Source organism: Protopterus annectens, chromosome 2.part0 (assembly GCF_019279795.1).
Source record: "Protopterus annectens isolate FY-2018-M chromosome 2.part0, PAN1.0, whole genome shotgun sequence".
NCBI classification, from domain to species: Eukaryota; Metazoa; Chordata; order Ceratodontiformes; family Protopteridae; genus Protopterus; species Protopterus annectens.
Window position 1 is genome coordinate 1,962,443,488 of NC_056728.1, and position 23,427 is coordinate 1,962,466,914.

Genomic DNA, 23,427 nt, shown 5'->3' on the forward strand with positions numbered 1-23,427 from the left:
GCCAGTATATATAGGAATAAAACCCATTCCAATAAGTTCTTGCATTTTACTAGTAAATCATCCCAAACATGTGAAAAAAGCAGTTAAGGGGCAAATGGTTCGTGCAGCATGAATGGTAACTGATATAGATGATTTTATAGAAGAATGTTGGTACATTGGTGATATGTTTTTAAATAGGGATTATCCCAAACAATTTGTGGACAGTATTTTTACTGAAGTAGTACACAAGAGAAATATAGAGTTTTATCAGCCTTTATTGGCAAACACCAGTACAGTTGATTCACATTTACAATTAGTGGAATCATCTCCGAATATGGTAGAATCAAATACACAGTCAAATACAAATAGGTATGGTAATATAGGTTTTATAACAACATATACCAAGGACTCCATAGATATTATATACCTTATGAGGAAGAATTGCACATTTATCATGGGAGATACAGATTTAGTCAAAGTTCTTGGTTCACAACCTTCTATTACCTATAAGAGGGATCATAACTTAAAAGACTGGTGTAATGCATGTTCAAAATGGTAGAGAAAACTCAAGGAATTATGAGGAAATGCAACATGTTGTGTACATATTGTGCTTATATATTAGAGGTGGATCATTTGTCAATTATGGGCATAGATATTACAATTACAGGGCAGATAGCCTAGTATGAACCTATGAACAGGTCAATATAATTGCAACACAATGGGTATTGTTTATGCGGCAGTATGCTGATACTGTTTTGCTTTTTATATAGGCAAAACAGAACGAAAATTAAAGCAACCTATTTATGAGCATATATATATATATGAAATTAATAAAAATTCACACACCAATGCACTTTATAGTCATTTAGAACAAAATCCTACACATAAATTCAAGTTTGTAGTATAGGAGCAAGTACGACCATCTCCAAGAAAAGGTCCTTGGAAAATAATTTTAGAATCAAGGGAATATTGGTGGCAAGTTTATTTGAATGCTATTTCCCGGGTCTAAATGACTCAATTTCTATTGCGAGTATTTTAAAGCTAAAAGTTTACAATAGATAGGGCATTGTGCAATGTTAATAAATATAAAATGTATTTGGTTTATATAGGTCTTTATATATATATATATATATATATATATATATATATATATATATATATAAATATTTATTGAATAATTGATTTTAATTGGCACATAATTAGCGTGTATAGGTTACTATATAAGATGTTTCTTTTATTGTAATGGTTGTCTGAGGAAGGCTGGTGTCACAGCCGAAAGCACTTACCTATCTAAATAAACTTGGATTTATATTTATATTCGGATTGTTGGTCTTATCCACATTATTGGAATACCGTTGGATTGCTATTGCGCTGTCATTTTCGTATATAAGGTTACTGGTTAGCCATTGTTCGGTAGATAGGAAGACCTATTGAGTACGAGTGTGGAATTCAGAGATGTTGTCAGAGAGGGAGATGAGAGTAGAATCATCAGCATATTGGATGAGGTGGGATTGTTGGCAGGATGTGTGGAGGTCATTGGTAAAGATATTGAACAGGAGGGGACCCAGGATGGAGCCTTGGGGGTACTCCTGATGGGACAGGTATGAAAGGAGAAGAGGAAGAGAGCCATTTAACAGATTGCTGTGTGCAGGATAAGTAGCTGGAGAACCAGGCAAGGGAGGAGGAGGATAGATTGAGATTAGCAAGTTTTGATAGCAGAAGGGGATGGGAGACTGTATCAAAGGCCTTGGAAAGGTCAAGGAAGAGACAGGAGATGAGTTTTATTGTCTAGGGCCTCTGCAATGGTATGGGTGAAGGATAAAAAAATCTTCTCAACCATCTTTGGTCCTTGGGACCTCTTTAAGTAGTTGCATACAATATGATAGTCATTTGATACATCAGCAAACAAGGGAAACCAAGTCATTCCGCCATTGCAGACTAGCCATGTTAGCTCGGGATATAGCTTCACAGTTATAGCAGCAAGCTGTGCAAGACTAGTGCAGACCTTTATAAATGGATACTAGGTTAGGGTGTCTTCTAAGATTTGATCTATCTGTGGGGAGTTCTTCAAAGAGAATTCTTTGCCTCCTGTCTCAACAATCAACTGGCTAAACTCTGTTCCAGGACTCCATGCTAGAAGGCCTGGAGGACAGATGCCTTTTCTTTTATGGTCTTTGGACAGAAATGTTCCTGTATGCCTTTCCACTAATATCCAAATCCCCCAAAATCATTTTGGTGGCTTTCTTCTGGCCCAGGCAACCATGGTTCTCCATTCTAAAGGCAATTACTAAAGCTTCTTCCCACAATGGATCTACTCACACAAGAACAGGGGTGTTTGATGCACCCTGACATCGGTCATCTTCAATTGACTACCTGGATGATAGGGTCTTAATTTCTTTTAAGCACCTGTTTTCTGATGATGTACACCAGGTACTAATGGAGGCAAGAAAGCCTGCTACTAGAAAATCATATATTAGCAAATGGAAAATGTTTTCTAGTTGGTGTCCGCAACATAACAAGAACCCATTCAAGGCCAGTTGTTCTCTGATTCTGCAGTATTTGTTTGAGTTACTATCCTATGCCCTTTCTTATTCCCCTGTCTGTTAATTTATTGATTATTTCTGCATGTCTGCCCATGGATCATTCTCTTTCAAGGCAGTCACATGATAAAATGTTCTTGAAAGGGGGTTTGCATAAGAGGCCTCCAAGTAAATTGATGGCCCTACCCCAGGATCTTAATTTTGTTTGTTTGAGAAGCCAACACTTGCTCCTTCTGAACCAACTACTCTGACCTGACTTTTGAGGTTCTTAACATGGATAACTGTTTTACTGATTTGCTCTTATGGTGAATCAACCCTACCTCATTTTCCACAGGGACAAGGGTTCTATAAAAAGGAATCCTTCTTTTATGTCTAAAGTGGTATCCAAGTTTATTATAAGCCAAACTAGCCATCTCCCCATTTTCTTTCCTGTACCTAAAAATGAGGAGAAAGGATTCTCTCCATACCTTGAATGTCAACAGACAACTCTGTTACTATTGTAACTGAACTAAATCTTTTTCAGATATTCAGATCAATTGTTCATTTCTTATGAAGGTAAGAAAAAGGTACAACATGCGTCAAAGCAGACTATTTCCAAATAGTTGTCTAAGGCTGTTACCTTTTATTACACTCACCAGGGCAAATCTATTCCAGGCAGGGTCAGGACCCCCTGTACAGAGCCTTGGCTCCATCTATGGCTTTTTGGAAAGGGTTGGATTCTAGAAGCTGCTACTTGATCCTCTCTTCATACTTTTACAAACCACTATAAGCTTGATTCCTTCTCTAGGTCTAGATCAAGTTTTGCTAGGACACTTCTCCTTCTTCCTCCCAAATATAGTTATCTGTGGTAATCTACTCGTATAGCTAAAGCTACTGCAGCAGTGATCAATATGAAGAACAGAACATAGTACAATTATGTAAGTTGAACTTACCGTAACAGTAGATGTTTGAATGATCATTGCTGAGGTAGCTGCTCCCTCTGTCCCTCTTGTTTTTGCTGTGTTTTTATCCTAGGGTTTGGACATTTTTTGTTGTTCCTAGCATTGTCTTTTCAGGGCTCAGCCTACTTCTCTCCGCTGGCAAGAAAGATTTGAGGACTTTGCACCCAAAGTTGCCTTTAGTCAGCTCATCTTGGGCCAATTAACATTTATGCACGTGGAAGGTGCCCTGAAGCTTTGGAAGCTGGCCTGCTGTTATATCTTTGGCAGGATATAGCCCATATAGCTAAGACTACTGCAGCAGTGATCATAAGAAGTTCAACTTACACAATTGTACTGTCCCCAAACTAAGGAGAAATAGGTGGCGTGGAAGGAGTCTGAAGAATCGCAATATGCTGATGCTCTGGAGGGTTCTGTTTAGAAAGTGGTAAAGTTCAATTGAAGTTGCACAGCAAGAGAAGGAGCTGGAAAGAGTGGCAACTCTGATGCAGGCAGTGTGGAGTAATGGGCTAATGAGTTCCCATATGATGGAGTAGCAGATGACGCTGGGTGAATTTGAAGAATATATGTCACAGGAAGATGTTCTGCAACTTTCTGTAGAATGCCTGCTGGAAATGGAAAGTAAAGAATGTGCTCTTCGTTTGTTTAGAACCAAGTGATCTAAGGTGAGAGTTACTGATGGATAAATGTATATAGATCAATGAATGTACAATTCTTCTTCTTTCGGCTTTTCCCGGTTAGGGGTCGCCACAGTGGAACTCCGGTCCGCTAATGATTGGCAGTAGATTTTTACGGTGCCAAGGTGCCAGCTCGACGCCCAGCCTTCAATGAAGGCATGCCCTACTCATGTCTTTCGAACACCACTCTGCTGCAGGGAGGACATGCAGACTCCACACAGAAGGCTGTCCAGCTGAGAATTGAACGGGAGAACCTCTTGCTGTGAGGCGACAACACTACCGCTGCACCACCGCGGCTCAATGAAAGTACAATTACAGAATGTAAATAAGACCCAATGTGTTAGATGTCTGGTAAAACAGATGAATTCTCTTAATATTCTTGATTACTATGTTTGTGTAATATAGTAGAAATGAATAGGATATAGTACTGTGCAGTTAAATTAATGAAAGATAAAGTTTTACCATAAAATCATAGAGCAATAAGGGAAAGGAAAGGATGAAATAAAATGCCACCATGAAAGCACTGAATAGAGAAAATGTAAATTAATTAAGATAAGAAATGTCACTATTTGAAGAATCTAGAAGAGGGAATAGATCAACAAAAATACTTGGAAAGATAGACATGGTAAAAGCAATGTACAGTATCAAAAAAGACCAGGATCGCACACATTTGCAAATAATAAACTAAAGATATCAGCACAGGCAGAAGAATGTAGAAGATATGCAGATAAATATAAAGGAAAACTATAAATTGAGCAATTCGATGATGAACCAGAAAAGTTGTATAGAAACTGGGAAGCAAAAGGAAAAGAAACGCCATCAAAAAAAGAAGAAATGGACACAGTTTGGAGAAATATTTATGAAGACCTTGTGGAACTCAACAAAGATGTTAAATGGACAGAAAAATTAAGAAACAGTAAGGAGCTCAAATGTAGAGGATATGAAATGGAATGAAGTAATGACCAGAGAAATTGAAACAAAATTAAGAAAAACTCCTAAATGGAAACCCTCAGGCCCAGATGCAGCACTCGGCTTATGGCTAAAAACACTTTTATACAAAGATTTAGCCCTGAGTAAGAAAATATGCACATCCCAAATAGATACCAAGCTGGTTAACAACAGCAAAAACTGCACACCTTAACAGTGAACCTATAAGCCATCCTAAAAACTGTAGACCAATAACTTGCCTTTGAATGATGTATAAACTTTGTGCTGGAATTGATGCAGATAGACATTATAGTCATTAAAAAATCTAAGCAATAGAACAAAAATATAACAAAGGAAAGACCTATGGAACAAATGATAATTTGTTGCTAAATAAAGCCATAATAGAGAATTGTATAGAAAAGGGAAGAATCTAAGGGTATATATTAGAACACCAAACGTTCAAAATGTGTTCTAATATCGAACCCTATGAATTGAAAATTTAAAACAGCGAACATACAGAACAGCAAATTTTTTCCTAAGGAAAAAAATTGCTGTTCCAAACCACATACACACAACACAAGCACACATACACAACACAAGCACACCAAACAAACAGCAATCCACACACATACACCTAACCCTACACTAAACTATACATACACCACTAACTATCCACTTACCCTAACCCTAAGGTCCGTCACTATCACACAGTCACCTCACCCGCACCCTAACTCACCTACCCCACCCTAACCTTCACGTCCACACAATCGCACACCTACCTGACCCGCGCCCTAACCCTAACTCACCTAACCCTCACGTCCACACAATCACACACTTACCTGAATCCGACCCGTAACTTTCCACCACAGTGCTGAAGATACCGAAGCAACAGAAACGGACAACCAAATTCTTTCCCTAGGAAAAAATTTGGCTTTCTGTTTCTTCGATATTTTCAACGGGTCAATATTAGAACACCTGAAATTTTGAACGTTCGGTGTTCTAATATAGACCCAAATCTAAGTATGGCATTGGTAGATTACAAAAAAGCATTTGACAGCATCCCATGTTCATGGATAAAGGAGTGTTTACAGATGGACAAGCTACATCCTACTTTGATCATTTACATTACAGTGATCAGGAAATGGTGACCAACCACTTTGCAGTTAAGCATGACAAAGGACAAATTATTACCCATGGATTACAATTCAAATGGGGATATTCCAGGGTGATTCTTTATCACTGCTGCTGTTTTGTCTTGCTCTTAACCCATTAAGCTGTTTTCTTAACAGATTAGGTCATGGTTACAATTTGTCTTCCAGAAAACAGCCTTGTTTAAAGACCTTGCATCTACTTTTTGTGGATGACTTAAAAATGTACAATTCATCAGATGAGGAGATGAAAACACAACTTCAAGAGGTTAAATCTTTCTCAGATGGTAAAAGAATGTAATTTTGTATTGATAAATGTGCAAAAGTAATGCGTTTAAAGAAGGAACATTGCTGGACCATACCCAGCCCCCAATATTCTGATGCCAGTAAAGAAAAGAAGGGTGCACTGTCCCTCCAAATTGCAGTTATAGTGCATCCAGGCCAGTGATGGTGCTTAAGTTGCTGAGCTTTTTTAGGCTCTTTGGAAGGATAGTCCTGTCTGCCCTTCAACCAGGCCTTTCCTTTCATTATTTCACATTTTTTATGTAACCTACAAAATTCTAAAGTTTATACCTACTTTGTAGTTTAGTAGTTGAGTACTTAAGTGAGATATTCCTATTGATGCCTCACATGTTATCATTTATTTTTAGGAAACATGACTTGTTAACATTTACTGTAGATATTTTCTGTTTAGGACATGTCTCGAGCCTAAACAATAATTTTCTTAGTTGTATATTTAAAAGCATGGCAGTTAGTTTGACATATTGCAGTTCAGACAATGCAAGCATCAAAACAGAAATGGGGTAAGATGTGTTATGATAACTCAAAAATGTATTGTTGTTCAGTGGTAGAGTCCTTGTTTTATAAAAGCTGAAATAAGTAAAATGGTATTTTAACTAATGATAAGTTGTCCAATCGCACCTTCGTTCTTGATGAATGGGTTCAGAGCCGATCCTCGGCTCCGACTCAGCCACTTCCTATAGCTCGAGAGCTCTTTACTGGCTCGAAGCTACCCCTTATCCCAGAATGCCCAGTGTCAGCTACCCAGATCTCGTTTGCCACTTCAGCTGCGAGGTTGCGTCAATACTGGCTCAGGCTTAGTATAACTTTTTTCACTGTTTAAAGTTCAATAATTTACTTGAAAAGTAGTATTTTTTTTCACTGTTTTATAGTAGTTTAAGTTTATTTAGTCCTAAACCCCTTATTCGTCCTTTGCTTTGTTTTTTTTTTGTTTTTTTGTGCTTTGTTGGCCGTCGCCCCTTAGTCGCTAGGCCTTCTGTTTTTTTTTTTACCTGAGCTCGTTTGTTAGAGGCTCTCCTTTTAAGGTTTTTATTAATATAATTTTTATTTTTGTAGTGTGTCTGTGTGGTACTTCCTTCCTTCCTTTTTTCTTAGTATGTCCAAGGAAATTAAAACCTCAGGGTTCAAAAAGTGCGACTCATGCTGTCAGAAGATGTCTCTGACAGATGGGCACACTAGTTGTGTTTACTGCTTGGGGGCTCTGCACCTTCAGGACTCTTGTTCTATTTGTCATGCCTTTAGTCTAAGGGTCCTGCAGGAGTGGAAAAACAAGCTTATCCTTTGTGGATTAAACAGTATTCTCCGGCTAAAACATCTCAGCCAGTGAAACCTTCAAAACCAGTCAAGCTGTCGGCTGCATGTTCAGAACCGACCGGTGAGCTTGACAAACCAAGTGTGTCGGTGCCCTCTGGCACCGACAAGACTACTCCTCCGTCAGCTCCAACTGTTACTTCGGAGCCACAAACGAGCTAGGTCTCCTTCATTGGAGCTGATTCGCTCGGTACTGCAATCACCTTTACTTTAAAGCAAGACCAGGCATCGCTCATCTTCCCACTCCTCTCGATCCTCGAGGTTATCAGATCAGGATGTGGAGAGAGTGGTCAGTAGGTAGCTGAAGTCACAGGCCCTTGCTAAAATGCTTTCGAGCCTGCCTCAACAGGCTTCGGCTCCATCCGCTTCAATTTTGATTCCTCCTCCGACTATGCTTAGTTCAGAGCTGGTCCATGGATGCTCCGATAGTGGTTCCTTTGGCTCCGATGACATCCTCTTCAGTTGACTCCGATTAACTTGGTTCTTCCTCCCATCGAGGTATCTGGGCTCCAATGCTCTCTCATCTGCTCTGAGGGGAGAAGTAGCATCGGACCCTTGTCCGACTCCGCTCTCCCTCTCAGAGCCTCGGCTCAGTTGAGCTCTGCTCCCACATCGACCTCAGAGCAGTCGCCCTCGGCGCAGAGTGAGATTCTGGTCTCTTCGGAGCTGGAGCCCTCCTTGTGTTGAGACCGTGATGCCTTCGAGGTCATGCGGAGAGTGCTGTCCCCACAGACGGCCCCACTATCTGTTCTATTGGCTCCATCCCCCTCTGTGCCTGTGCCAACCTCTGCTCCTCCAGCCCCAAAGCTTAGGGAACCTATGCCCCAGGACACCCCATTGGGTGAACCACCTTCTTCCAAAGCCTCCCCAGAGCATTCTGAGCAGGCTCCCCAGAAGAAAAAGTGCAAGAGGACGCACTTAGACTCCCCCTGAGTCTGTCACCTCAGATACAGACCTGAATGAATCGGAGGGGTCCCCAAGGTCCCCCTCTGAAGATGTTTCCTTTTCAGACATCCTTGAGATTCTCAGGCAGAGGCGTAGCTGGACTTCCCTAGCCCCCTCCGAGGATGAGTCTGTATACCTGGATGCATTTGGTTCCCGACCTTCCACCTCCTGGGTGTCTCCGCCTTTTGATCCACTCATGTCTGTAGTTTCTCGAAAGGCTTGGTCAGCTCCAGATTCCATGGAACCTGTCCCGAGGAGACCCGATAAATTCATCACAGCTCCCCAAGACAATTCTTGACTAAAGGCATCCCAGTTGATGCCATGGTGGTAGCAGCAGCCACAAAGAGAGAGTTAGCTGAAACCTCCTCATCTGTCCATCCACCAAATAAAGACTCTCATACGATGGACAGATATGGGAAGTGAATGTTTTCATCAGTGACCTTCTCCCTTAGGTCTCTGAACTATTTTTCCGATTTTACTAGGCTTCAGAAGGATCTCCTAAAAGAGCTGGGAGATACCCTACAAGATCCCACAGCTGAGGGAGCTTCAGCCAAGGTAGCTTCAGCCAAGGTAGCTAACCAGCTGGTGACTCTTAATTCAATAGTCAACTCCTCCATGAGGCATATTTCATACGCATCCGATGGAGCGAGTAGAGCTGCAGGAACAGGAGTGGCTCTTAGGAGACATTCTTGGCTGTAGTTGTGTCAGTTTGTGGTACCTTTCAGAGCGTCCTTCACCAATACCCCCTTTGATGGCTCCTCTCTCTTTGGGCCTCAGGTGAAAGACACACTTACCAGGTGCCAGCAGGAAGGCAAGATGCTCTCTGATGTTTGAGTCCGTTTTTCCACTCTTACCAGACCATAACCAAAGGGTCAGAAGGGTGGAAAGATGTGGTTTTGAAAATCCCAGGGACCCTTGCCTGATGCACGTGGTGAATTTTCCCCCAGGGGCAGAGGGGGAAATAATGGCAGACGCCGCCCTCATGGCAGAAGGGGTCCACAAAATCAGGGTGACAGAGATTCTCTTCCAAACCCTATCAACATCCCTGAAGGGATGCCCGACTGCTCAACTCAAAAGACAAATGGGTACTAGCCATTATATCCGGAGGTTACAAGATTCCCTTTCATCAATCTCCTTTTGTTTCAAAAAAATCCATGCCAGATGTTCCACCCAATCTAAGGGGTCAGGCAGTCACAGAAGTTTCAAGACTGATAGAAAAAAGAGCCATCCAGGAAGTCCCCGCAGACCAAGTAGGATCCGGACCTTTTAGTGCCCAAAAAGACAGGGGACTGAAGACCAATTCTGGATCTCAGCAGGTTAAACAAATCTGTAAAAAAAGAAAAGTTCCAGATGGTAACACTGCAGTCAATTCTTCCCTTTCTGGGTCAGTACAACTGGATGTGCTCCATAGATCTTCAGGATGCGTACTATCATATAAAAATGGACAGATGGTCCAGGAGATTTATACGCTTCCGGCTAGGGGCCAGTCATTACCAGTTCAGAGCTTTGCCCTTTGGTCTCGCCACAGCCCCCAGGGTGTTCACCAAATGCATGGCAGTAGTCATGGCTTACCTGAGACGTCTAGGATTCCAGGTGGTTCCTTATCTGGACAACTGGCTCCTCACTGCTACCACCAGGCAACAACTTATAGAGGCACAAGATTACACCATCACATCCTGTGCTTAACTAGGCATCACAATAAACTTCGAAAAGTCTGCCTTGTTGCCCTGTCAATCTATTACATACATAGGAGCAGAGCTAAACACAAGAAAATAATTGTAAAATTGCCTCAGGAAATAGTTTCCATTTTTCGAAAACAGGTGTCACTTCTTCTCCTGAGGAGCAAAAGAATTCAAGTCAAATATGTTCTTCAAGCTCTAGGGTCCATGGCAGCAGCCATTCTTCTAGTTCCCTTAGCACGCTTTCACATGAGAATCCTTCCGTGGCTTCTTTACACACAATGGTCCTTCCAGGAATTATCCATGTCTCACATGGTGCTAATTATGGAATCTTGCAAAAGACACCTTTCTTGGTGGATGGTTTCCCCACTAGCTACTCAGGGTAGACCTTTCTTGGAACCCCATCCGGTCGCCACAGTGACCACGGACGCTTCTTTGATAGGGTGGGGGGGGGGCATTATCTAGGGAAGACAGTCTAAGGCACTTGGCAACCTCACGAGTACCACTTGCACATCAACGTCCTGGAGATGAGAGTGGTGCTCCTAGCATTGCAAGCTCTTCAAGACTCTCTCCCTGCCAGGACTATTGCAATACAGACTGACAATATGTCAGTGGTTTGGTACATCAACAAACGGGGCAGAACCAGGTCTTACCCCTTGTGCTGAGAGGCCCTCAGACTGTGGCAATGGGTGATTTCCTCCCAACGTTTTCTGACAGCAACGTATATCCCTGGGACATCCGATGTAATAGAGGACAGGCTCAGCAGGGCTATCCTCATGCCTCACGAGTGGTCTCTGAAACAGGAAATTGCGGATCTTATTTTTTTGCAAATGGGGCCAGCCTTGCTGTGATCTCTTTGCCTCTTCCCTCAACAACAAATGCAGCAGCTACTTCTCCTTTGTTCCTCCTCCAGGTCAGACACCCAGGGACGCTCTAGTCCGCGATTGGCCTCAGGGACTCCTTTATGCATTTCCCCCCTTTCCCCTAATTCCAAAAGTCATTCAGAAAGCAAAATCGTTGGGTTGCAAAATGATCCTCATTGCCCCCGATTGACCTCGACAGATTTGGTGTCCATTCCTTCACCCCCACCTTCTAGCCCAGCCTTGGATTCTGGACCCAGTACCAGACCTCTTGATGCATCAATTAGACGGGCTACACCAATCCCTCCAATCTCTCAAGCTCACAGCTTGGTTACTCCACTTCCAGTCCTAGCCAGGCTCCCCAATATTTCCCCAGCAGTGCGTGATATTATTGTTTCCTCCCATAAGACAAATACAAGGATAGTCTATGCTAGCAAATGGAAAAGATTCTCTTACTGGGCAGAATCCAGGAATTTAGATCCTTTTACAGTTTCTGTACACGAAAGTTTGGATTTTTTAGCAGAACTGTTTCATTCTGGTGCAGCGGCTGCTACCATCAGAGTACAACTAGCTGCCATTTCAAATTTTCACGTCGGAGTTTCTAACTCCAGCATAATGTGTCTCAAACTCTGTGTAAGGCCTTCATGAGGCATTCATCTCTTCTTAGACCTCCAGTGAAGGAGCCTCTTCCACCTTGGGATCTCAATTTGGTTCTGGCCTCTTTGATACTGCCACCCTTTGAACCAGCAGCATCATGTTCCTTGAAATTTCTCTCTTGGAAAACTCTCTTCTTAGTTGCTATTACTTCTGCCAGACGTGTTTCAGAGCATCATGCACTGTGTGTTCACCCTCCATACCTAGTTTTTCCACAAAGACAGAGTTTCTCTGAGAAACAACCCATCTTTTCTACCTAAAGTTTGTTCAGCACACAATTTGAATCAATCCATTGAACTTCCTGTCTTTCCCTAATCATTCCAACAAGGCAGAATACAGATTACACCAATATGATGTGCATAGACAACTGCTTTTCTATCTCCATAGAACTAAAGAGATGGGGGAAAATCAGATCAGTTGTTCCTTTCATTTGCAAACAACAAACAAGGCCTTCCAGTTTCTAAAGTAACATTGTCGGACACCATAGCCCATGTCTACCATTTGCGACAAAAATCTTCCAGCAAAACACAAAGGTCATTCAACCAACTCAGTAGCTACTTCAGTCATGATTCAATCTAGCTTGCCCATAGATTCAATTTGTGAAGCAGCTACTTGGGCAGATCCTCATACATTCATTTCTCATTACAAAGTAGATGTGGTCTCCCGGAACAGGGCTTCCTTTGGCTCTACGGTTCTGAAGAGTCTGTTCCAATGAGCCATCCAGGATTGAGGTGCTAGGGATGCTGTCCCATCCAGCAAGAATGAAGGCGAGATTGGACAACTTAACATAAAGAAGTTATGTACCTATCATAACGTTCCATGTTAGTTGTCCTTCAGCTCGCCTTCCTTCTTGCATCCCTCCCTCATTCCTCGAGGATTGAGAGGAGTTTCTCAATGGTTTCACTGGCTAATTTGTTTTGTAATTAGTTGCTTCCCAAACAAACCATGTCAATTAACTGTATATCCAGGATTATTAATGGATTATCTTCTATATTTATGTCTAGTGTGAGCTATCCCAAACAACATCTGGGTAACTGACGCTGGGCATTCTGGGATAAGAGGTAGCCTTGAGCCAGTAAAGAGCTCTTGAGCTATATTTAGTGGCCGAGTCAGAGCCGAGGATCAGCTCTGAACCCATCCAACAAGAAGGAAGGCGAGATGAAGAACAAATAACATGGAACGTTATGGTAGGTACATAACTTCTTTTTTTTTTTACTCCCCAGGGCTGTTGGTCACAATGTGTATGGTTCTCAGTATCGGGACCAAATTTTGGAAAAGCTGAGAAAAACAGCAGAGCATTGTGACTGCTTGCAGTGCTTCTTTGTAATCCATTCCATGGGTGGAGGTAAAAATGCATGTATACTTTTATGTCTTATTTTAATTGTTTTAAATCATATTTTTAACTTCCTTTTTAGACACCCAATTATGGCTCCTGTTTCAGTTTCTTCCAGTAAGAAATTTGAAACTTTTATAGGTGTGTGTGTGTGTGTGGCAAGTTTTTGTTTTTAACATATGTTTGTAAATGCTGTCCCTTCCCACTCCTTGCAACTTATGGCAGTGCTGTGTCTGCCGTGCTGGATTTTTATACACACCCCAAAGATGTTACTACATTGTGCGATATGCTGACCAGCCTGTTCACTTGCCATTCTGAGGAGATCTCCAGTTCATCATTCTCACTGTTGCAGTAGCTTCTTCGCTATAAAGTGTAGATCCTACATAGGATACACCAACCTTCCACCTTCACAAAGCTGTACCTCCCTCCCTCACCTGCACTCTGATTTTTGATTGGCTAACCACTTTGAGGGAAATCAACAGTCAAGAGTTTAGACAGTACATTCTTGCCACCTTGAGAGGAAGCAGCTATGAGGTTTCACATGAGCAACTATCTGCTTCAAGCATAATTTCTGGCAGGTAAGTTCCCAAAGAGGAACCTTTCCTCCCAGAAATGATTGCCCTTTTAAGAAAAAAAGTATGTATTTTATGTTATGGCTAAAAGCAGCATTTTACCTTTCAGAAGTCCAGCATTTTTCTCAGTATTGGGAGTTTCCTGTCAGTGACTGCTATTTTTAGCCTAGGGCTTAATTTTCAGTTTTGCTTTTGAGCAGTTTTTTTGTGGTAACTATATGCTGCTTGTGAAAACTTTGAATTATTTACTTAAATTTAAGGACCGGGAATTTTTTTTTTCATGGGCAGAAAAAAAATTGTGAATGTTTTAATGCTTGTGTACACTTTGTGACAACTAGCCTGTTGTATTTTTTGTCAGTGTACTTATGGGTAGAGTGTTTTGCTTCTGACAGTATTTTGTGTGTTCTGCTCATGCTTTTACAGTAGAAAGGAGACATGTGGAATTCATTCACTTCATGTGAATACTTGGCTGACAACTTACCTTCTGGCCAACTCTTTCCGTCAGTGCTTACTGACAGTCAAATTTCTTCCTTTGTTACAGCATGAATACTTACTCTGGTCCTGATGGTTCTTCTCCCACTGTGCTTAAATAGAAAAAAAAAACAACATAGCAAAGAGACCTTGCTGCCACCACTAGCTCAGGCAATGCCTCAGCTATCGGTGAGTGATCCTGTAGTGGCCAGCCATTGTTCTTCATACCAGTCACTCGCTTCTATGGGTTTCTCTGGTGTAGTCCCATCAGTCACCATGGACCTGGACCAGGGATCAGCTACATCCTCTATGGCTGTTCCAGTGTCCGATCTGGGCATGGGAGAACAACCTTCTTTGGGTCCTTGAGACACTCTGGACATTGCTTCTTGGGGTAGCAAATAAAAGAAACCTTTTGAAATGGAAGAAGTGGCATTTCCTAGCCAGTCTTCTTAAATTTGAGGATAACCTGCATAGAAATAAAAGGTTAGATTATGTTCATCTGAAGACATTGCGTCTGTTCTTAAAGATGATTTTCTTACCTTAACCTGGCAATTATTGTATTTTGTTAGTCTTGTTGCTCAGAAATCCTTACCAGAGGACAACGTCTGTAAAGAAATTTGTGAGGAAATTTTGAGAGGATTCTGATACTGACAGAGATTAGGCTTCTTTTCCTGCAGATTCCCAAGCCCAAAACTCTAATTCTGAGGAAACTTGATTTCCTCCACCTCCCTTGGAGGAATTTTCTTTTCACAGACTATTTTCTGGCTGAATTAGGTGTTTTGTAGGAATAAGTGATGTTCATCCAGAACTGAAGAATATTATATGTTGCAAGCGGATATACCTCATTCTGCACCTATCCCTCTTATTTTGCCAGCCTTGGAGGATGTGTTTAATGCTGCCAGTAATAATCCTGACTGTCAACCTCCATTACCCAAAAAGGTAGATAGACTTTACTTTAAGCTAACATATTCTTGTTTTTTCATTATAGGTCAGACACAGCTGCCATTTCAACCTCTTCACCAGCTGGAAACACACTTGGTCAATGCAAACCCTTCATCTGTAGATAAAGAAGGCAATGTATTGGACAGATTTGCTAACAGAAGTTTATCTTCTTCCACTTTAGCATTCAGAATTTTTAACTACCAGGCACTCATGAAAGCTTATTTTGAGTTGTGTAGTCAGGTTAAGGGAATACTCTGCCACACATCCTTCAGAAGGTAGCTTCTTTCTGAATCTCATTATTTGCATTCGTTCCCAAGCATCTAAACATGCTTTGAAAAATGTCTGATTGTTTAGACGCTGTTTCTAGGGACACTGCTACTGCAACCATTTTGAAGAGGTATGCCTTGTATTTAACCAAAATTTTGTTGATGAGGTAAAGTCTAAAATTTAAATTTCCTCTTTAGGTAAGGAGGTTTTGTTTGACCCATCTTCTACTCCGGTTCTGAAACAATTTCAAATCTTCCCAATCCTATAATCCCTTTAGGAAGCAAAATTAGTAATCCCTGCCACATCTGGGCGGGCAAGGAGAAAAAAAAATGGATTGAGGAAAAAAAAAAAAAAAAAAAACTGGAATCCTTTTAAAAAAGGGATAGTCTAATACTTCAGAATTACTATGCCAGCATTCTGTCTCCCCTTCCTTCACCTCCTACCCTAATTTGTCTAAATCTTTTCCAGAGTCCAAAGAAAAGTTCACCAAAGAATGAACAAAGGCAGAATGGTGTATACTGCCTACCTTGACCTGTCCAAGGTATTTGATACAATACCCCATTCTGGCATTTTGGACAAATTGGAACAAAACACTAGAATGGCAAGCAAAAAAATCTAAGTTCTGTTTTAATAAATAATGAAGCGCTTTTCGTTTGCTTCCAAAGCAAACTTCTTCACATTACAAGTGCACCTTACAACAAAATGCATTTAAATACCAACAGGTGATGCTCTTTACCTATCACCACGAACCTCCTCTGCATGAAAACTTTAAAGAAACACTCGCATATTAAAACTGCTACTCACTACTTCAGGATTAAAATGTAAGAAGTAGTGAACACCAAACCATATTAACTTACATAAACACTAACCCTATCTAATAAATGCTGATTAATTAAAGATCTTGTCATTTTAAACATTCAGCAGACGAAAATAACACATTCTACAGTTAAATATAAAACTGCTCAATGATTAAAAAACTAACATTCTCATGAGTGAGACACACCAAGTTACATAAATAAAATGCAAAACATTTTCATCTTTGCAAACTTTTCAATTTCAAAATACAGCTGATGGAACAAGCTTCATTTATACCAGGAAGATTATAAGCGTTCAATCTAATTTGCCACAGCAATTCTAATTCTTCTAAATGTAAGGGTTAAAGGTCCACCCCTAATGTCTATAGCTACCTGATCTATAGCCATGAATTTACATTTGTGGTCTTTGTGCAACTGTATGTGTTTAGCTAGTGTGTTGTCAGTTTTGCCTTTAGATATTGCATACTGATGTTCATAGACCCTGTCTCGGAGTCTCCGTTTTTCCAATATAGAATGCAGCACAGCATTGGCATCTAGATAAATAACACCACATTCCTAGAGTTAGTTGAACCGCTGTTTTAATTGTACACTATTTATACTAAATTTATTGGTGACGTCAATATGTTTACAAAAATTACAGGCTTCACATTTTGCCATACCTGTTATTTTGGGAATTATTCTGTGTTGTTGTTCTAGCAAGTTCTTTAAGTTTTTACCTCTTCTAAACACCACTTTGGGGCTGTCACCCAACTTTCTTAAATAATACTGGATTCATTCTGAACAGTTCCCAGTTTTTCTGGATGATCCTCAGAACAACTTGACTATCTACCGTAAACATAGTGGTAAAGCTTAAATGGAAATCTGATTTGCTTTTTAACATTTCACTGTTGGTACTGTCCATAACTACTGAATTGCTCACTTTACCACTTTGCATTTGAATGTTGACTGGCTGTTTGACACCGAGTATAGGGTTATATATCTTGTTGAATCTCTTAAATTTTACTACTTCTATTAGTGAATCCAATAAAGTTTCAGGGTACTTATGCCCCAGAAACATACTTTTCAAAAAATGGCATTAATCTAAAAATTCATTCTCTTTGCTCACTATTCATGCAGCCCTCACCAATTGACCTTTAACCACCGACCGCTTCTGGTGGTGGGGGTGACAACTAGAGAAATGCAGGAAGGTATTAGAATACGTACTCTTCCTGTGAATCTTGGCCTCAAAACATTTTTGTACCCTATTCTTTGAGAGCCAGATATCCAAGTATGCTAACTCTTCAGTGTCAAACGTTGATGTGAATTGTAAAAACTGGGTGGACTTATAATCCAGTAGTTTGTTACTAGCTTCCAGATCACCTTTAAATAAAATGAAGATGTCATCCAGATATCGTGTATAGTAGACAATGAGATTGTTTATATTTTCTGTCTTGAACACATATTCTGTCTCCCAGTATGTCATGACTAAGTTTGCTATACTGGCTCCACAGGGTGAGCCCCATGGCTACTCCTGTTTTTTGTAGGTAGTACACATTGTCGAATAGAAAGAAATTATTAGATAAGATGATATCAAGTAATTCCATCACTACAGATGTTACTACTTCTGATGCACCATTTTTCCTAAACATAAACTCTACCCACTCCATCCCTGTTAGGTGCGGGGTGCAAGTGTACAGATCTTTTGCATTGACTGTAAGAAAATTAGTCCTCATCAAATTGCAAAGTGTCGATTTTACTCAAAGACCAAGTCTTTATACACTTGGTTTTCAGCTGATAAATATTTAAGTAAAGAGTCAATGAATTTTGCACATGGATACATAGGTGAACTACGTCCGTCCACTAAAGGTCTCATTGATGGGTCTGCAAAGTTTTTATGGATTTTAGGTATCCCAAAAAAATAGGGGATCCTAGGGTACAGTAATAACATGTAATTATATATTTTTTATTCTATCCTACCTTCTACAAATAAATCGTTAATACAATTTTTAATTTGTTGATGAGCTCTGTTCACTTCTGAACGTGAGCTTACTTCATAGGCAGCTTACTTCATAGGCAGGTGTATCTAATAATAACTTCATCCTAGCCACGTAGTCCAGGTTGTCAAGGACTACCAAGCCCCCACCCTTATCAGGTTTACATACTCGTATATCGTGTGATTAGATAAATTCCAAATATTCACGTTCCTGTTTACTGATGTTGTATACATAACCACTCTTACATTTATTTTTAATATTATGTCTAATATCTAGTTCACACTCGTGTTCAAACACGTGGATGGGTGTAGAGGTGGGTTAAATGTACTAGGCATGTGGAAGTTATCGAACACAGAAACATTCATCACATCACCCATCATCAGATTGAAATTCAATTTCCTGGTAAAGGTTTTAACATCCAGGATAGTTATTACCAAGTCTAAATGTTGAGAGGGAACAAATGTGTGTCCTTTGGCAAGTAATTCAACAATGTCAGGATGAATCCGAACTGAAGAGTAGTTAAACACTTGAAGTCTCCTGCTTTGTTAGTTATTATCACTGGACTGTCTTTACCCCCAGAGGACATTCTTCCTATCTCTTCCACTTGTTGAATTTGTGGTTGATCCTGTTCGTGTTCTGATATGGGTTCCTCTGTTTTGGTTTGGCTCCTGTATTGTTGCCTAGCCGAAAATTTTGGTTGTCTTGATTGGGATGGGTAACAGTATTCTGTCCTCGAGAAGCGTTCTGTAATCTTTCGCTCCTACAGACCCCCACTGTAGCTTCACTATTGTCCAGTGGAACTACAGGCCTCCCATGATTATTTATGGGGTCACCCACTTCTGGATGATTTGAGTTATCAAGATTAGTGGCATACACCTCATTAGATCCAATAACTACATTGGGTTGTCCAGTCAAATGGTTACCTTGCTGCCAGACTTGGGGCCTTCGAAGGTGTAGGATAAGCTGTACCTTGATCATATGCTGTATGGTCACGCTGAAGGTTTTTAAGTTTATTGGTTCTCAATTTGAGCATATATTCGTCTATACTTGTAAAGATACGACTATACTCAAATTTGTACCATACAAATTCTAAGTCTGTTTTAATACTGGTGTCCAGGTCGGTAACCATTTTAGTAAGACTTTCAACCCATTTATTATAATGTTTGACCATAAGTTCCATTAATTCAAAACCTTGTCTATCAAACAAGTCTAATAAATCTCTGAAAAATTGACTCCGGTTCTAACCCTGCAGGATACTGATGGCGGCGCAATATCATCATAGATAAGATGATGACAAAACTCCTCAGAGCTTGGATCCAGATGGGGATACACTCTACTCTGTCTCCCATTAGATCCATGAACTGACCTATACTTTCCCTTTGGTCCCTCCTTCTCCAATCCGACCTACTGTTTTGCAGAACTCTGATCCAAGACTCCTGGGGGTGTCTTCATTGGATCTGAAGACAGTCTGTTCTTCAACTTCTATTACCTCCCTGAATCATCCAGCTCCAAGCTTTTTGGTGCCAGTGGATTCTCAGAGCTGAAGTATCGGCTCCAGATCTAGTTGATTAGAGTTGACTCTGAAGCTTTCGGTGCCATCCCTGCCTCTCAGGGCGTTGGTACTGGAGAGCTCGGGCCCAACTCCTTTCTCAGGTGAAGTGCTTGTGAGATTGCAGAAAGCCAACTGTTTGAAAAATATCAGCTCCTTTGCCATTAACTTTGGTTTCCTCCAGGTGCTCTGCCTTCGAGATTGTGGAGAAGGCCTTCTGTCTGCCTAGAGAGAGGAATTCCCTTTCCCTCTTGGATCAGACAACTTTTTCTCCTTTGGTTCTTGGCTGTGAGCCTCATTCTTCCGTTCCACTGGGACAACTAGCCTGATTAATTCTCCAGTCAGTCCAAGACTTTTTCATCTCTTCTGATACCTGTCCAGATCACCCAGCTGGTGAGGTTCCTCAGAAGAGAACATGTAAAAGGAGACACCTAGATTCCACTCCGGAATTTCTTATGAAGGACACTAATTGAAGAGGAAGGATCCCCCAGATTTCCACCTGAAGATGTTTCATTTGCAGACATTCTGGAGCTCTTAAAACAGAAGGGTGGTTGATCTTCCAATACCCCTTCCCAAGAGGAGCCTGTGTTCTTGGAGGCTTTTGGATCTGCCTCTGCTACATCTTGGGTGAGTCCCCTGGCTGATGAACTTATAAATCTTGTTGCTCACTGGGTGTGGAAGTTCATTGGATTATCTGGCTTAGTTTATAAGATTACTGCAGTAAACATCCAAATGAAAAATTCCAAAAAAAAAACACAAACCACACAAAGGAGGACCACTCCAGGATGAATTGTTAATAATATTTAATAACACTTCTGGTACCTCAGCATTTTGCCTTCTCTAGGAATCATTTTATAAGATTACAAAGGGATTTGACTGAAGAACTATCCATATCTTTTTCTGGGTCTATATCTGCTGAGGACCAAAATGGTCTCCTCACAACTGGCCACTCTTCACTCAATATCAATTACATGCATTAGGCTGATCTCCCATGCAGTGGGGTGGTATCTCACAGGAGGTGGGTTCAGACATGGCTATTAGTAGACGTGCATGAGTGTGTCTATGTGACTTTCCAGAGCCCTTTAAGTCTCCATTCATCAGTGCTTTTTTTGATGGATCTTCCTTATTTGGCCCTAAAGTGAAGGCCACGCTCTCCAGATGTTAGCAAGAAGTCATAGGGATATGTTTTTCTACCCTTCAAAGAGCTTTTTCCTAGAATCAATGAGGAGGTAGATAGATGTGATTCTGTAAATTTCAGGGTACATTTCAAGACTCATGAGGAGATAGGGCAGAGGGGGGGGGGGGACTCGAACGGAAGACGCTGCCCTCCCAGCAGAGGTGGCCCACAGAATCAGGGTTTTTGGGACTAATTCTCGGACAAACCCTATCAGTGCTGCAGAGAAGGGGCTGGACTGCTCCTCTCTAGAAGCAGCCGAGGGGGGGGGGGGCATTTGTCTCTGCACCTAACAGCCTGGCTGTCCATAACAAAAGATTCCTGGGTGCAGGGAATTTTATCCAGAGGTTATATCAAACCATTCTTCCAATTCCCAATTACCCCCCCCCCCCCCCCAAGAATGAAAAGAGTCCCTGATGTTCCATCCTATCAAAGGGAAGCAGCCGTATTAGAAATAAAAAAGCTGGTAGAAAAAAAAAAAGGGTCAACCAGAAGCTCCCTGCAGACCAGAAAGGATGCAGGACCTATTCAAGATTCTTTTTTAGTGCAAAAGAAGATGCGACTGACACCCATTGTGGGTCTCGGCAAACTTAACCAGTTCTTGCAATATTCAAGGTTCTGGGTAGTCACAGTTCAGTCCATTCTGTCTTTATTGTGAAAGCAGGATTGGATGTGCTTGATTGATCTTTAGGATGTGTACTGTTACATCAAAATGTACTGGCACTCCAGAGGATATCTGCACATGTTATGTAGTCCAATCTCTCCTACATTCTTACTCACGGGTTCGGAACCGAATATCGGCTCTGACTCGGACAATTTATTTACTAGCTCAAAGTCTCTCATTGGCTAGGCCAAGCAGGTATCCCATGCTGCACTGCTCCATAACCCCAGATCTCGTTTGCCACTCGTTTAGCTAGGACATGGTCTCGCTTGGCTGTGGCTAAGTACCTTACTTTTCAATTTCTCTCGAGAAATTTGCTGTTTTCAACCATAAAGAAAAAAAAGCTATTTTAATAGCTATTTGCATTTTGTGGTTTAGTTTAGTGTGTTCTTGTCTGTAGTTGGCATCCCTAATTCCGGTGGGCTAGGCCCGTTTGAGATAGAGGACTTAGTCCTCCTTCTGTGTGTTGTAGTTATTTAAAGTTGTCTGTTGCTAAATTAGCTAGCACTAGATCCTTTCGTTTTTTCTTGTTGTGGATTGCGTGCTTGTGTGTCTTAGAGAACCGTTTCTCTTAGAGGTTCTTGGTGGTGGTAGAGTGGTTACTGTTTTCCCGCCTGCTGTGTTTTTTCCTAGTTGGTTCTTCAAGATGTCTAAAGCAGAGAAGGAACATAAACCTTCCGGTTTCAAAAAATGTGCCAAGTGTGGTTACAAGATGTCCATCACAGATGGACATTCTGTATGTGTTTATTGCTTAGGTGCAATTCATTTGCAAGAGTCTTGCAGCTTTTGTCACGCCTTCAGTCCGAGGGTGCTTCAGGAGAGGAAAAATAAATTAATATTGAAAGGTCTCTTGAAACCTTCATTTGAGGAGTCCTTGGACTCGGCCTCTGGTTCTCAGGCCAAGCCGAAGGCTTCGAAAACGAAGAAAAGATCTTCGGTTCCGTCTGTTTCCTCGGAGCTGCCGGAGAAACTTTCAAAACTTGACTCTGCCTCCTCGGCTGCTATGTTCTCGGGGCCGCAGGAGGTATCTGTGGTGCTGGAATCGGCTTCGGCTCCTATTTTACTGGAACCAATTCGGAGCTGATCTCCCAGTGTCAGACATGGTTCTCCTGACAGGAGATCCCATTCTCCATCCCTGTCCTCCAAATCCTCCAGGCTTTCTGATTTGGATGTTGATAGGGTGGTGCAGAGGCTCCTGCGGTCGCCGGTGTTGGCTAAATTATTTTTGGCTCCGACCCAGTCGGCCCCGGAGCCTGTCCCGTTGGTTGTGTCTATGGTTCCTCCTCCTCCGAGTGCTTCCTTGTCTTCGGCGCTGGAGTGCTCCGCTCCGAGTGATGTTCTTGCGCCAGCTCCGATACCCCTTAAAGGTTTATCGGTGCCGACGTCGTCTCCGACCCTGTCGGCTCCTTTCACAGGTCTCGGCACTCGGGTTTCCTCGGTCGGGCCCGAGGGGGATGTTTCGGGACACCCATCAATTCTGAGCCTCCCTCTCGGTGCAGCGGCTCAGGGGACCCAGACTCCAATCATGGCCTCGGAGGCCCGTCGGTCCTCTGATTCGGGGGGACCAGCCTTCGAGGCCATGCGGAGCGCACTGGCCAAGTCGTCAGGTACATCACACGGATCGGTCATTCCGTCCCCTTCCACCCCGGCTAGAGCCTCTGACACCCACCTATCTGTAGATGGCAGAGCCCAAAGGTCTGGGGATACCCCCA

At 41.7% G+C, this 23,427-nt stretch overlaps 1 protein-coding gene across 1 annotated transcript in view; it reads left to right on the plus strand.

Moving 5' to 3' along the window:
- TUBE1 (tubulin epsilon 1) overlaps positions 1–23,427 on the plus strand; it is a 623,636-nt gene that overhangs the window by 161,583 nt on the left and 438,626 nt on the right. Inside the window, exon 6 of the mRNA XM_044061905.1 lies at positions 13,182–13,303. Within this exon, the coding sequence (XP_043917840.1) occupies positions 13,182–13,303 (122 nt within the window). The remainder of the gene's footprint in view (positions 1–13,181; positions 13,304–23,427) is intronic.